General features: G+C 63.7%; 1 protein-coding gene across 1 annotated transcript; it reads right to left on the bottom strand.

The window, feature by feature from the left end:
- Window positions 1-11,382: 11,382 nt before the first annotated feature.
- Window positions 11,383-13,011, bottom strand: LOC122098693 (basic proline-rich protein-like). The gene has a single exon (XM_042669168.1). It carries the CDS (start codon window positions 13,009-13,011, stop codon window positions 11,383-11,385), a length of 1,629 nt encoding a protein of 542 aa, XP_042525102.1.
- Between the last annotated feature and the right edge of the window lie 1,896 nt (window positions 13,012-14,907).

The raw sequence follows: 14,907 nt of genomic DNA, 5'->3' as shown, positions 1-14,907 counted from the left end.
CCGCCCATCCCACCGACACGGCCCCCGCCCATCCCACCGACACGGCCCCGCCCATCCCACCCACACGGCCCCGCCCATTCCACCCACACGGCCCCCGCCCATCCCACCGACACGGCCCCCGCCCATCCCACCGACACGGCCCCGCCCATCCCACCGACACGGCCCCCGCCCATTCCACCCACACGGCCCCCGCCCATTCCACCCAACACGGCCCCCGCCCATTCCACCCACACGGCCCCCGCCCATCCCACCGACACGGCCCCGCCCATCCCACCGACACGGCCCCGCCCATCCCACCAACACGGCCCCCGCCCATTCCACCCACACGGCCCCCGCCCATCCCACCGACACGGCCCCGCCCATCCCACCGACACGTCCCCGCCCATCCCACCGACACGGCCCCGCCCATCCCACCAACACGGCCCCGCCCATTCCACCCACACGGCCCCGCCCATCCCACCGACACGGCCCCGCCCATCCCACCGACACGGCCCCGCCCATCCCACCGACACGGCCCCGCCCATCCCACCAACACGGCCCCGCCCATCCCACCAATACAACCCGGCCCATCCCACCCACACGGCCCCGCCCATCCCACCCACACGGCCCCGCCCATCCCACCCACACGGCCCCGCCCATTCCACCAACACGGCCCCGCCCATTCCACCGACACGGCCCCGCCCATCCCACCGACACGGCCCCGCCCATTCCAACACGGCCCCGCCCATCCCACCGACACGGCTCCGCCCATCCCACCGACACGGCCCCGCCCATCCCACCAACACGGCCCCGCCCATCCCACCGACACGGCCCCGCCCATCCCACCCACACGGCCCCGCCCATCCCACCCACACGGACACGACCCCGCCCATCCCACCGACACGGACACGACCCCGCCCATTCCACCCACACGGACACGGCCCCGTCCATCCCACCGACACGGCCCCGCCCATTCCACCCACACGGCCCCGCCCATCCCACCGACACGGACACGGCCCCGTCCCGCCCCTCCAGGCCAGGTCGGTTCGGTTCCCGAGAGGCGGGGCTACCGGCGCCACCACGCTCGGCCGCGCCCCTGTCCCACCTGGTCGCACCTGCCGGCGACCAGGAAACCTGTCCGGAGTCTCTGCGCCGGGTACCGGGTTCGCCACGGCCCCGGCCACGCGAGTCAGACGCGGCCCGCGACGCCCGGGCTCCGAGGTCGGCCTCCGCGCATGCGCGTGCCCGCTGCGCCTCCTCCCCACGCGCCTGCGCGGACGTGCCCTACACACACACACACACACACACACACACACACACACCTGCGCGGACGTGCCCTACACACACCCAAACACACCTGCGCAGACGTGCCCTCCACACACACACACCTGTGCAGACGTGCCCTACACACACACAAACACACACACACACCTGCGCAGACGTGCCCTACACACACACACACACACACACACACACCTGCGCGGACGTGCCCTACACACACCCAAACACACCTGCGCAGACGTGCCCTCCACACACACACACCTGTGCAGACGTGCCCTACACACACACAAACACACACACACACCTGCGCAGACGTGCCCTACACACACACACACACACACACACCTGCGTACGTGCCCTTTCCCGGGCCCACCATTGCCCCAGGGTGCGGTGGGTGTGCCCTGAGGCCTTCGGCACCCCCGCCCCCATCTCCCCCAGTGACCCCGGGCCCCTGCGCCCCCAGTCCCGCGTGCCCTCACGCTGGTGGCCGGCCCGCCCTTCCTTGGGGTCGGGTCTGGGGGCCTGGCCGCCACGTGGAGCCTGCAGCCAGGGGGAGGCCCGGCCGGCTCCGACGTGCGCGGACTCCACTGCCCCCGTGTGGCTGGTGGTGGCGTCGCGCCGCTGCTCACAAGCCTCTTCTGAAAGTGCCTGTGGAGGAAGGGCCTGTCTCAGGGTGGTGGGGGAGGGGGGTGGCGCCCTGTGGTCAGCTTGGACACGCCGGGTTTCCACTTGCAGGTTCAGGGGCCCTTGCACAGGCTGCCCACAGTGCCCGGGACCCTTGGCCACACTTAGCTTATGACTAAAGTCAGGGCGTGAGGATGGGCTGTGGACAGAGCGCAGGATGTGCCCAGAGCCAATGTGGCCAGCTGCCCCTCTGCCCCCGTGTCTCAGGGCTCCTCGGGACCCAGCAGAGGGCAGTCCGCTGGCGTGGCCATGGTGGGCCTGGCCTCGGGGCTGGCCCCGGCAGGTCAGGTCACCCAGCCCTTGCTGGGTCCCTGCAAGGCCAGAGTGCAGGGCTCAGACGTGCTCTGGGGTCAGGGAGTCACCTTACCCAGCGGGCATCAGTCAGGAAAAACCCCCCTGAAGAAGCCAGAGGACACCACATCTCCCGGGTGGCCCCCAACGCCCCTCAAGACGGGGACAAGGGGAGAGTTCTCACTGAGGACCTGCAAACCTGTCCTGACCACTGCTGGCACTGTCTCCTCAGGAAGGCTGGGAACAGCTCCCAGAGGGACGGAGCCACAGAGTTATGAAGAACAAGGTGAGGAGGAAGAAGGTGAGCCGAGCTGGAGAACAGGGAAGATAGCTCACGAGAGCAAGGAAAGGAGAGACAGCACTCAGACGGCAGGGAGACCTGGCCAGGAAAGGGTCCGGACAGGAGCCGGCCTCGCAACCACAGGAGCTGCAAAAGGCTGGGCACTGGCGGGCCACACCCCCATCCTGCTACTCGGGAGGCTGAGATCTGAGATTCATGGTTCAAAGCCAGCCCAGGCAGCAAAGTCCTTATCTCCGATTCATCACCAGAAAAATAGGAAGTGGAGCTGTGGCTCAAAGTGGTACAGCACTAGCCTTAAGCAAAAGAGCTCAAGGACAGTGCCCAGGCCCCAAGTTCAAGTCCTATGACTGACCGAGAGAGAGAGAGAGAGAGAGAGAGAGAGAGAGAGAGAGAGTGGGAGTTGCAGAAAGGGCATTGGAGGGGAGATGAGCAAGAGGGCGAGAGGTTCAAAGTGTATTACATATAGAATTACACAATTATGACAGACCCCCCTTTTTTGTCGGTTGTGGGGCCTGAACTCTGGGCCTGGGCGCTGTCCCTCAGCTCTTCAGCTCAAGGCAATCACTCTACCACTGGAGCCACAGCGCCACTTCCGGTTTTCTGGTGGTTCATTGGAGATAAGAGTTTCATGGACTTTCCTGCCCAGGCTGGCTTTGAACCGCGATCCTCAGGTCTCAGCCTCCTGAGTAGCTGGGATGACAGGCGTGAGCCAGCGGCGCCAGGCTGATAGCCCCTTCTGTTGTTATATTTGTTGACACATTGTTTGAGAGAGGGCGCAGGCAGAGGGTGTTAAGGGAATGTGACAGAGGAGGGGAGCTTGCTCGCAGCACACTACACAATCTGTAGAATTTTCACATGAAACCCTTGTGCCACTGAGTCCTAAATTTTTTTTTCTTTTTTTAGGAAAGAGCCGGGAGGAAGCGCTGGATGCCGGGACCACAGACGTGCTAACTTCGACTACAGTGAGCAAGAAGACAGAGCTGCAGGCCGGAGCCGGGCCCAACAGCCGGGCGGGACTTGATGAGGAGCCACAGGATCTATTCCTTTGATGACTGTTGGGTCAACAAACAAACACACAAATAATCACTGTATTTGATGTCGGTGCATCGTGTATATACACTTCTCTAATTCAGGGAGGGGAAGGGAAAAAACAAAATGCTGGAATAAGGATACAGGTTGACCCACTGTAACAATGAGATGTACAAAACAGGAACTTTACAACCTCAGCTGGGGGGGGGGGGTAGTTGTGGAGGAGGGAGGGGAGGGGAAAACAGAGGAGGCAGCCATGCTCAACAGGAAATGTACTGGTTACCTTGCTCGTGTAACTGTAACCCCTCTGTACAGCATTTTTACAATAAAAAAAACATACAAAAATAAGATAAGTGGGAAGGAAGAGAGAGCTTCCATGCAGAATTCTCCTCTGCCCTGGGGACGGCACCGTGGGCCGTGGGTCCTGCGGGGAGTGCAGGCGCGCTGCCCACACTGGCGCCCGCTCACAGCGGAGCCCCCGCAGCCCGGCCGCGGCTCACGGCTGCGCCCGGCGCCAGTGGCAGAGGCCTGGTGAAGGAACGAGCTGGTGATCTCACGCGGAGCCCCGAGGGGTCCCCACAGAGCCCACGGAGAGGCTGGTATGGTAGTGCGTGCCTGTAATCCCGGCAGGCAGAGGCAAGAAGATCACAAACTTGAGGCCTGTTTGGGCAAAGGTAGCAACAAGACTCTGTCTCAAAACAAAAGTCCAGGCAGAGGCTGGGAGCGCAGCTCAGCGGCAGGGGCTTCCCGGACACGTGTCCACAAAATGGTCACAGCCTGGGCAGCCCCTGGCCAGGAGCCCAGCGCACACCTGCCGTCCTCATGCGCTGAGCCTGCCGCAGGAAGGATGCTAGCTCAAAGCCAGCCTGGGCTACTTAGCAAGACCCTGACTCAAAAACGAAAAATGAAGAAGGCACATCAAGTCACCCGGAAACCGCCAGGACCCGCTCAGGAGATCTGATGGCCAAACTTTATGTGCCACCTTGGACGGGGTCCTGGGACAGGAAAGGAGCAGTGGCCAAGCCTGCAACCCTAGCACTGTGGGTAGGCAGAGATCAGGGGTCACAGTTCAAAGGTAGCCCAGCCGAAAGAAGCTCATAGGACTCCATCTCCACCAAGGGCTGGGCACGGCGGCTCTTGCCTTCCATCTGCAGCTACGTGAGGAAACACAGATAAGAGGCGCGCCGTCCTAGACCGAAAGCAAGACCCTATCTTACGAATCGTGCGAAAGACGGGCAGAGTACCTGCCTAGCAAGGGCACAGCCCCGAACTCAAACCCCAGGACCACCAAAAGAGAAAAGACATTCGGCTAAAAGATGATCAGTGAAGTAAGCCCGCATAGAGCAGGGTTTTCGTTCCGCTGGGGCATGGGCGTGGGCTAAAATGTTTAAAGGCCTGGGACAAACACAAGTAATTCACAGTACAATGCTAGCATCTCTACCAAAGTAGTAGAAACCGGTACAGGAGCCTATGGGCCGCCCTCAGAGCTGGGACTGCACTCACATGCCAGCAAGCCCAACCTGTGGACAAGAGGGCGGAGCTCCACAGGGGACTGCAAGAAAGAGCACTGCAGCTCACAGCCCTGGGAGCAGGGCGCTGTGTGCACGGGCCCGTGAAGCCACGCCTGGCCTCTCGAATTCCGACAGTGACCCCCAGCCAAGCGCACCTGCCGCCTGGAGGGGAGAAGGGGTGGAGACGGATCTACACGGACAGCAGAGAACGTCCCGGAAGCGGGCCACCCAGAACCCAGGGGGCCGTGACATGCTCTCCTCACCCAGCGGGGCTCTGCGCCCCTCCCCCGCCAGGCCAGGGCCGCGGTAGGAGTGACCGTGGCCAGCGGCGCCCGAGGCTGCGGCTTCCTCCTCTGACACAGCAGCTCTCAGCCACCTCTGGATGAGTGACTTGGGGGTGCTTCCTGGGTCCACACTCCACAGGGGCTCCCAGAATCCACGCACCTCCATCCACACACCTCTGGGGTGCAGCTGCCATAACTCTGGGGGTGAGGGGCTACCTGGGGCTCAACTTTGCTCCCAGCAAGACTCAAAGCACGAAGTCTGTTCCTTGAGTCAAGCTGTAAAGGTGTGAATTCTGTGTGTGTGTGCTGCTTTGGGAATGTGGCTTAGTGGTGGAGCACTCGCCTAGCGTGCATGAAGCCCTGGGTTCAATTCCTTCATACCACATACACAGAAAAAGCTGGAAGTGGCGCTGTGGTTCAAGTGGTAGAGGGCTAGCCTTGAGTAAAAGAAGCTCAGGGACAGTGCCCAGACCCTGAGTTCAAGCCACAAGACTGGCAGGGGGGAAAAAAAGGCTCATGGACTTTCCTGCCTGGCTTTGAATGGCGATCCTCAGCTCTCAGCCTCCTGAGTAGTTAGGATGACAGGCGTGAGCAAAGAATGTTAAAGTTCAAAGCAGGCCTGTTCAGAACCACTTCCTGTTGGGTGAGTGTTAGATTCTCTGAAGTCTTTAACACAAGACGATGGTTATAATGGGTTGATCTTAGAGACTCAGCTTGCCCTTCCCAGGCGCTCACCGGGCTGGAGCCCTGGGTCTCTGAGAGCTGCCACCGGCTGCCAGGGGCGTCACCGGGCAGGGACACAGCCCCAGAGTCAGGGCCCCAGGTGAGGCGGCTGCGCCTCTGTTTGGGTCATGGGTCTGGGCGCCACGGTGAGGAGGGCTGGGCTTGTGAACTGACCCGAGAGGACGGGTCAGGCAGCCCCGTGTGCTGGTGAGGGGCCAAGCCACCTAGGAGCAGACTCATCCCAATGGAGTCAGAACTCAGAGCCGGAGGAAGGCAGGAGGTTGCGTATCAGGGGCTTAGGAACTCCTGGTGACTCCTACCTGCATCCAAAGGAGATAAAACGGCGTCCACAGCCTGGTGTGGCTGCTCCATCCCAGCTGGGCTGTCTCCGTCACGCTGCCTCGGCACACGGGCTGCCTGACCGGCATCTCCCTAAACACTGTCAGTACCTAATGGCCTTGTCCCCTTCCAGGCTGCAGGCAGGAAGGCAGAGCTTCCGCAGGCCCTGAGGAAGGCGCTGCAAGTCCAGCCCCACCGCAGGGCAGCCAGGCGGGACACGGCTGGCTGTCTCAGGACGGAACTGCGTGTGAGCCGCCAGGTCTGGGGGGAGCGCAGCAGCAGACTCGCTTTGTCTAGGACTGCTGAATTTTGTGCAGCCCCCGCGTCTGAAGGCCGTGCCAGTGCCCCAGACGCAGGCTGCGGGCTTTGTCTTCCCAAAACGGCCATTTTGACTAAAACATGTCCTTCTGGTGCTGAGAACGTGGCTGGATGGTAGAGCGCTCACCTCGCATGCATGAGGCCCTGGGTTCGATTCCTCAGCACCACATAAGCAGAAAAAGCCGGAAGTGAAGAGCTGGGGGACAGCGCCCAGGCCCAGAGTTCAGGCCCACAACCGGCAAAAAAATGTCCTTCCTTTTCACCACTACTTTTGTTTGTGTAGAGGGGGCAAATGACCGGCCTGACCCGTCGGAAGCTGTGGCTGGAGGAAGCTGGGCCTGGAGGTCGGGCCTGTCTCTGCTTGCAGCCCTCTGCCCTGGAGCACAAAGCCAGGAGACCCCGCAGGGCGCGAAGCTGTGAGCCAAAGACTCCCTTCCACCCTAAGTGCTGTACATCAGCCACCAGAACAGTAACGGATGCAACCGCCCCCCGCCCTGGAGAGAGGGAAACCGCGCGGTCCAGGCCCTGGGGGAAGGCCCCACACGCAGCGGAGAATAATCAGATCAGCCCAGCTGAGGACCTCAGTCCGTGACCAAAAGCGGTGCTTGGGCGCCCTCTGGTGGCCTTCCTGTCCTACAGCACCCTGCCTAGGCCAGATCCTGGGACTCAGCAAGGCCGGCGGGCGGGCAGGTGGCCTTCCCAGAGGAAGCAGCCTTCCCAGGGTGGCCTCCTCCTGCCACCCCTGGTGGACAGGTCCAGCCCTGCTCTGCACGGGTCCCCCAGGCAGGGCACGCTGCCCCGGCCCCTGGGCAGGCTCCTGAGCGCCCGCTCCCTCTCTCTGGAACGTGGCACCCCGTGTTGGTTTTTTCTTTTAGGTAGCGGAGAAAGGGTGAAAGATGCAATCATGGTATTCAGAACATACTATGCGGAAAATGAACTATGTAACTTGTGTCCAGGGATGGGAAGGGGGCTGGGGGAGGAGCAACACTGTCCAAAGAAAAAGAAATGTACTCATGACCTGACCTACGAAATTATAACCCTCTGTACAACAGTGATTACTATTATTATATTACTTTTTAAAAAGTTAAAGAACACTTAAAAATAGTCTGGGACAACACCCAGTTCAAGGCCCACAACATACCAAAAAAAAAAGTTGGGCGCTGGTGACTCACGCCTGTCATCCTAGCTGCTCAGGAGGCTGAGATCTGAGGACCGTGGTTCAAAGCCAGTCTGGGCAGGAAAGTCCATGAGACTCTTATCTCCAGTAGACCACTCAGAAAACCAGAAGTGGTGTTGTGGCTCAAGTGGTAGAGCGCTCGCCTTGAGCTGAAGAGCTGAGGGACAGCGCCCAGGCCCAGAGAGAACTCAGGCCCCAGGACTGAGAGGGGAAAAACAAAACAAGAGGTTGAACTCAAGGCTGCGCGTGCTCAGCTTGCTGGTACTCTACCACATGAGCCACGTCTTCAGCTCCATCCTTACTGATTATTTTGAAAACAGACTCACTGACTTTTCTGCTCAGACTGGCTTCAAACTTGAGCCTCTAGATCTCAGCCCATGGAGCGGCTGGGATTGCAGGCGTGAGCCTCTCCCCCAGGCCTTTTGCAGAGGCTTTTGCCCTGCCTTCCCGGGAGCTGGCGCACAGCAGACTCCCACGCAGGTGTGGAGTTTGAATCTGAAATAAGGCCCGCTGCGGCCGATGGGCTCCGGGGAGGGACGGGACCTCCTGATGACAGTCACCCAAGGGCTCACAACTCGGAGGTAGTATTGGGAACAGGTGAGACCTGGCTGCCTGAAGGCCTCGGGATGCATTTCCCAAGGCATACTGAACACCAGCCCCTTCGGTAAGCTCATTCTCCCCTTCCTTCTCTTCCCACCCACCCCCTTCTTCCTAGACACCATGAAGGGAGCGGCCTCCCTGCCACCGGCTCCCAGCACCAGCCCAGGCCTGGGCTTCCAGGACACAGCCGTCTCCTCTCTCCTAAGCCCCCTACCCTACCCAGCCCTCCTCCTTCCCTATCCTCAGCCCTTGGTACAACCCCGGCCACAGGTCTAGCACACTAGCACACACCAGCCCGGCACACGCCGGCCTCCACAGGCTGATCCTGGCCCTCCCTGGCCTCCTCTGATGGGCTAGGGTGTCCTGTTTACTCTTTCTGGTGCTGAACGGCAGTTGCGGTGTTTTTACAAGGGAAGCCGCTGGAGGAGGGTGTGACTCAGCCTGGGCACAGAGAGGCCTCCGACACCCAAGGAGGCAGCCCAGCACCTGCTTCCACCAGGCTTCGAGAGGTTTGTTTTTGTCAGTTGCGGGGCTTGAACTCTGGGCCTGGGCGCTGTCCCTCAGCTCTTCAGCTCAAGGCTAGAGCTCTACCACTTGAGCCACAGCTCCACTTCCGGTTTTCTGATGGTTTATTGGAGATAAGAGTCTCATGGACTTTCCCTGGGCTGGCTTTGAGCTGCGATCCTCAGGTCAGCCTCCTGAGTAGCTAGGGTGACAGGCATGAGCCACCAACACCCCGCTGAGTTTTTATTATTATGTTCCACAGAAAGGTGTGAGTGTTCTTTGCAGTGGAAAATGAAAGGTCAAAGGTGGCCGAGTGCATGCCTGTGGTGGGCTCAAACAACTTGCCCCTCCCCCACCCCCGCCCCACTCCCACCCCCCCCCCCCTCCCCCACCCCCTGCCCCTCCATCCTACAAAGCAGCAGCCAGGCCAGGAAGGAGGGGTGGGGCCGAGCCTGCTCCTCCCCTCCCTGGCCCCGGGAAAGCTGCAGGGCCCCAGGCTGGTGCTGTGGCCTCCTGCCAGGCCTCAAGACGCCCCCAGGCTCTTGCTCTGGCAGTGGGGAGTTGAGCAGGTTTGGGATTTTACTTCCTCTGCCAACTGGTGAGGGGTAGCTGCCCTGTTGCACAGGTGCGGGGGGCACCCCACAGGTGCGGGGAGACAGGCCCTTCCCAGCCCAGGATGAAGGCTTGGCCACTCAGCACTGCAGGCAGGGCAAGCTCCCACTGCATGTCAGAGCCGCCTCCGGACACACCTACCCTGACACACCTATCCATCTCCTGACACACCTATCCATCTCCTGACACACTGGCACCTCCAGCCCAAGGCCCTGTCCCTGCAGGGCCAGCCCTGGCCCAGGGCCACTCGGTGCCCGCCCTGCCACCGCCAGCTGAGAGGGTGTTGGTCCCGGGCTGGCAGGTGCGTGAACTCATGGGGACAGGAACCCCTGCCGCTCCTCCGTGGCTCCCGGCCATTCCGAGCCACCCCAGGAAGCCAGGGGAGGGCGGCAGGGAGGCAGCCAGGGTCCCTCCCTATCCAAGGGGAACCTCACAGAACAGAAGCCTCAGGAAGAGCATGACACCACCCCGTCGGTGCCCGGCCTTGCTGAAGAGAGCCCGGATTCATGCCCGCCTCTTAAGATGCCCTCAGAGACCGAGGCAGATGGCACTGAGCACCACTCCGCACCTGGGACCCCAACCACAGGAGCGGCCCCGAGTTCAAGGCATCACAAAAGTGACTGAGAAAAATTTATACATATCAAAAAAAAAAAAAAAAAAAGTGACTGAGAACACACTCAAGCAGTCTGGAGACATGGCTCGAGTGGTAAACACGTACAAGGCCCCACGTTCAGTGCCCAGTAAGAAAAAAGAAGGAAACCCCAAGTTGTGGCAGAGTGGAGCGGGGGCCTGGTCTCTTCTGGGAGAAGGGCATCAGGGACGGGCCTCATCCGCGGCTGCTCTGACTAGCCCTGAGACGTCCGGAGAGCCGGGGGGGGGGGGGTGCACAGGACTCACCTGAGACCGGCCCCACAGCTGGGGAGCCTGGCCGCAGCAGGACAGAGACTCAGTCCTAAAGCCTCCCCTGCCTCGGACGACACGAGCCAGGGCAGTCCATGCTGCCCACCAGAGGGCGCCCTCTCGGCCCTCCATTCCCTCCATTCCCCCCATTCCCCATCTGGGCCTCTCTGGGGCCGCTGCCCTCCCACACAGGGCCTCCATGCACGTGAATGCACGCAATTGCACGCACACACGGGTGCGCACACGGGCACTGACTGCAGGGCCCTGCACGAGGAGCCGCCCGGATCAGTCAGAGGCCAGGCCACCACACACCAGGGCAGGGCTTAGTCACGGAGGCCGCCCCACACACCCGAGGAACACGGTCCCCAAGGCCACATGCCTGGAAGACACGATTGCCAAAGGCAAGACTGGAGTAGCTAGCGGGGCTGTCCGCTGCTCAGAGGCAGCCATGGCTGGTGCGCCCCCTGCTCCCGGGGCCCCAAATTGCCAGGGGTCTGCTCTTGGCCAGACCTACTCAGACTTCTCCAGAAATAAACAGCACATCTTCTACCTCAGAGGATGTGAAGGTCAATACAGTGACCACAGTAGGCTCAGTGCAAGGGGGAGGCCATCGAGGGGAGGGCGTCCAGGGGAGGGCATCCAGGGGAGAATGTCCAGGGGAGAATGTCCAGGGGAAGGCATCCAGGGGAGGGCGCCCAGGGGAGGATGTCCAGGGGAGGATGTCCAGGGGAAGGCGTCCAGGGGAGGATGTCCAGGGGAGGGCGTCCAGGGGAGGGCGTCCAGGGGAGGGCGTCCAGGGGAGGATGTCCAGGGGAGGATGTCCAGAGGAGGGCGTCCAGGGGAGGGCGTCTAGGGGAGGATGTCCAGTGGAGGATGTCCAGGGGAGGCCATCGAGGGAAGGGCGTCCAGGGGAGGGCGTCCAGGGGAGGGCGTCCAGGGGAGGGCGTCTAGGGGAGAATGTCCAGGGGAGGATGTCCAGGGGAGGGCGTCCAGGGGAGGGCGTCTAGGGGAGGATGTCCAGGGGAGGATGTCCAGGGGAGGATGTCCAGGGGAGGGCGTCCAGGGGAGGGCGTCCAGGGGAGGGCGTCCAGGGGAAGGCGTCCAGGGGAGGGCGTCCAGGGGAGGGCGTCCAGGGGAGGATGTCCAGGGGAGGGCGTCCAGGGGAGGATGTCCAGGGGAGGGCGTCCAGGGGAGGATGTCCAGGGGAGGGCATCCAGGGGAGGGCGCCCAGGGGAGGATGTCCAGGGGAGGATGTCCAGGGGAGGGCGTCCAGGGGAGGGCGTCCAGGGGAGAATGTCCAGGGGAAGGCGTCCAGGGGAGGGCATCGAGGGGAGGGCGTCCAGGGGAGGGCATCCAGGGGAGGGCGTCCAGGGGAGGATGTCCAGGGGAGGGCGTCCAGGGGAGGGCGTCCAGGGGAGGATGTCCAGGGGAGAATGTCCAGGGGAAGGCGTCCAGGGGAGGATGTCCAGGGGAGGGCATCGAGGGGAGGGCGTCCAGGGGAGGGCGTCCAGGGGAGGACGTCCAGGGGAGGATCTCCAGGGGAGGGCATCTAGGGGAGGGCGTCCAGGGGAGGGCGTCCAGGGGAGGGCATCCAGGGGAGGGCGTCCAGCAGAGGGCGTCCAGCAGAGGGCGTCCAGGGGAGGGCGCCCAGGGGAGGCTGTCCAGGGGAAGGCGTCCAGGGGAAGGCGTCCAGGGGAGGGCGTCCAGCGGAGGGCGTCCAGGGGAGGATGTCCAGGGGAGGGCGTCCAGGGGAGGATGTCCAGGGGAGGACATCGAGGGGAGGGCGTCCAGGGGAGGGCGTCCAGGGGAGGATGTCCAGGGGAAGGCGTCCAGGGGAGGATGTCCAGGGGAGGGCGTCCAGGGGAGGATGTCCAGGGGAGGATGTCCAGGGGAGGGCGTCCAGGGGAGGGCATCCAGGGGAGGGCGCCCAGGGGAAAGCGTCCAGGGGAGGGCGTCCAGCGGAGGGCGTCCAGGGGAGGGTTTCCAGGGGAGAGCATCCAGGGGAGGATGTCCAGGGGAGGATGTCCAGGGGAGGGCGTCCAGGGGAGGATGTCCAGGGGAAAATGTCCAGGGGAGGATGTCCAGGGGAGGATGTCCAGGGGAGGCCGTCCAGGGGAGGGCGTCTAGGGGAGGATGTCCAGGGGAGGGCGTCCAGGTGAGGATGTCCAGGTGAGGATGTCCAGGGGAGGGCGTCCAGGGGAGGGCGTCCAGGGGAGGGCGTTCAGGGGAGGACGTCCAGGGGAGGGCGTCCAGGGGAGGGCGTCCAGGGGAGGGTGTCCAGTCCAGGGGAGGGCGTCCAGGGGAGGGCGTCCAGGGGAGGGCATCCAGGGGAGGGCGCCCAGGGGAGGATGTCCAGGGGAGGATGTCCAGGGGAGGGCGTCCAGGGGAGGATGTCCAGGGGAGGGCGTCCAGGGGAGGATGTCCAGGGGAGGATGTCCAGGGGAGGATGTCCAGGGGAGGCCGTCCAGGGGAGGGCATCCAGGGGAGGGCGTCCAGGGGAGGGCGCCTAGGGGAGGATGTCCAGGGGAGGGCGTCCAGGAGAGGATGTCCAGGGGAGGATGTCCAGGGGAGGGCGTTCAGGGGAGGATGTCCAGGGGAGGATGTCCAGGGGAGGCCATCGAGGGAAGGGCATCCAGGGGAGGGCATCCAGGGGAGGATGTCCAGGGGAGGATGTCCAGGGGAGGGCGTCCAGGGGAAGGCGTCCAGGGGAGGGCGTCCAGGGGAGGGCGTCTAGGGGAGGATGTCCAGGGGAGGATGTCCAGGGGAGGCCATCGAGGGAAGGGCGTCCAGGGGAAGGCGTCCAGGGGAGGATGTCCAGGGGAGGGCGTCCAGGGGAGGATGTCCAGGGGAGGATGTCCAGGGGAGGGCGTCCAGCGGAGGGTGTCCAGGGGAGGATGTCCAGGGGAGGGCGTCCAGGGGAAAGCGTCCAGGGGAGGGCGTCCAGCGGAGGGCGTCCAGGGGAGGGTTTCCAGGGGAGAGCATCCAGGGGAGGATGTCCAGGGGAGGATGTCCAGGAGAGGGCGTCCAGGGGAGGATGTCCAGGGGAAAATGTCCAGGGGAGGATGTCCAGGGGAGGATGTCCAGGGGAGGCCGTCCAGGGGAGGGCGTCCAGGGGAGGATGTCCAGGGGAGGGTGTCCAGGTGAGGATGTCCAGGTGAGGATGTCCAGGGGAGGGCGTCCAGGGGAGGGCGTCCAGGGGAGGGCGTCCAGGGGAGGACGTCCAGGGGAGGGCGTCCAGGGGAGGGCGTCCAGGGAAGGGCGTCCAGGGGAGGGTGTCCAGGGGAGGGCGTCCAGGGGAGGGCATCCAGGGGAGGGCATCCAGGGGAGGGCGCCCAGGGGAGGATGTCCAGGGGAGGATGTCCAGGGGAGGGCGTCCAGGGGAGGATGTCCAGGGGAGGATGTCCAGGGGAGGGCGTCCAGGGGAGGATGTCCAGGGGAGGATGTCCAGGGGAGGATGTCCAGGGGAGGCCGTCCAGGGGAGGGCATCCAGGGGAGGGCGTCCAGGGGAGGGCGCCTAGGGGAGGATGTCCAGGGGAGGGCGTCCAGGAGAGGATGTCCAGGGGAGGATGTCCAGGGGAGGGCGTTCAGGGGAGGATGTCCAGGGGAGGATGTCCAGGGGAGGCCATCGAGGGAAGGGCATCCAGGGGAGGGCATCCAGGGGAGGATGTCCAGGGGAGGATGTCCAGGGGAGGGCGTCCAGGGGAAGGCGTCCAGGGGAGGGCGTCCAGGGGAGGGCGTCTAGGGGAGGATGTCCAGGGGAGGATGTCCAGGGGAGGCCATCGAGGGAAGGGCGTCCAGGGGAGGGCGTCCAGGGGAAGGCGTCCAGGGGAGGGTGTCCAGGGGAGGGCGTCTAGGGGAGGATGTCCAGGGGAGGATGTCCAGGGGAGGGCATCCAGGGGAGGGCGCCCAGGGGAGGGCGTCCAGGGGAGGGCGTCTAGGGGAGGATGTCCAGGGGAGGATGTCCAGGGGAGGGCGTCCAGGGGAGGGCGTCTAGGGGAGGATGTCCAGGGGAGGATGTCCAGGGGAGGCCATCGAGGGAAGGGCGTCCAGGGGAGGGCGTCCAGGGGAGGGCGTCCAGGGGAGGGCGTCTAGGGGAGAATGTCCAGGGGAGGATGTCCAGGGGAGGATGTCCAGGGGAGGGCGTCCAGGGGAGGGCGTCCAGGGGAGGGCGTCCAGGGGAAGGCGTCCAGGGGAGGGCGTCCAGGGGAGGGCGTCCAGGGGAGGATGTCCAGGGGAGGATGTCCAGGGGAGGGCGTCCAGGGGAGGGCGTCCAGGGGAGGGCGTCCAGGGGAGGGCGTCCAGGGGAGGGCGTCTAGGGGAGGATGTCCAGGGGAGGGCGTCCAGGGGAGGATGTCCAGGGGAGGATGTCCAGGG

The sequence above is a fragment of the Dipodomys spectabilis genome, unplaced genomic scaffold, assembly GCF_019054845.1.
Source record: "Dipodomys spectabilis isolate Male_0828 unplaced genomic scaffold, ASM1905484v1 ptg000486l, whole genome shotgun sequence".
NCBI classification, from domain to species: domain Eukaryota; kingdom Metazoa; phylum Chordata; class Mammalia; order Rodentia; family Heteromyidae; genus Dipodomys; species Dipodomys spectabilis.
This window is presented reverse-complemented; position numbering and strand designations above follow the sequence as displayed.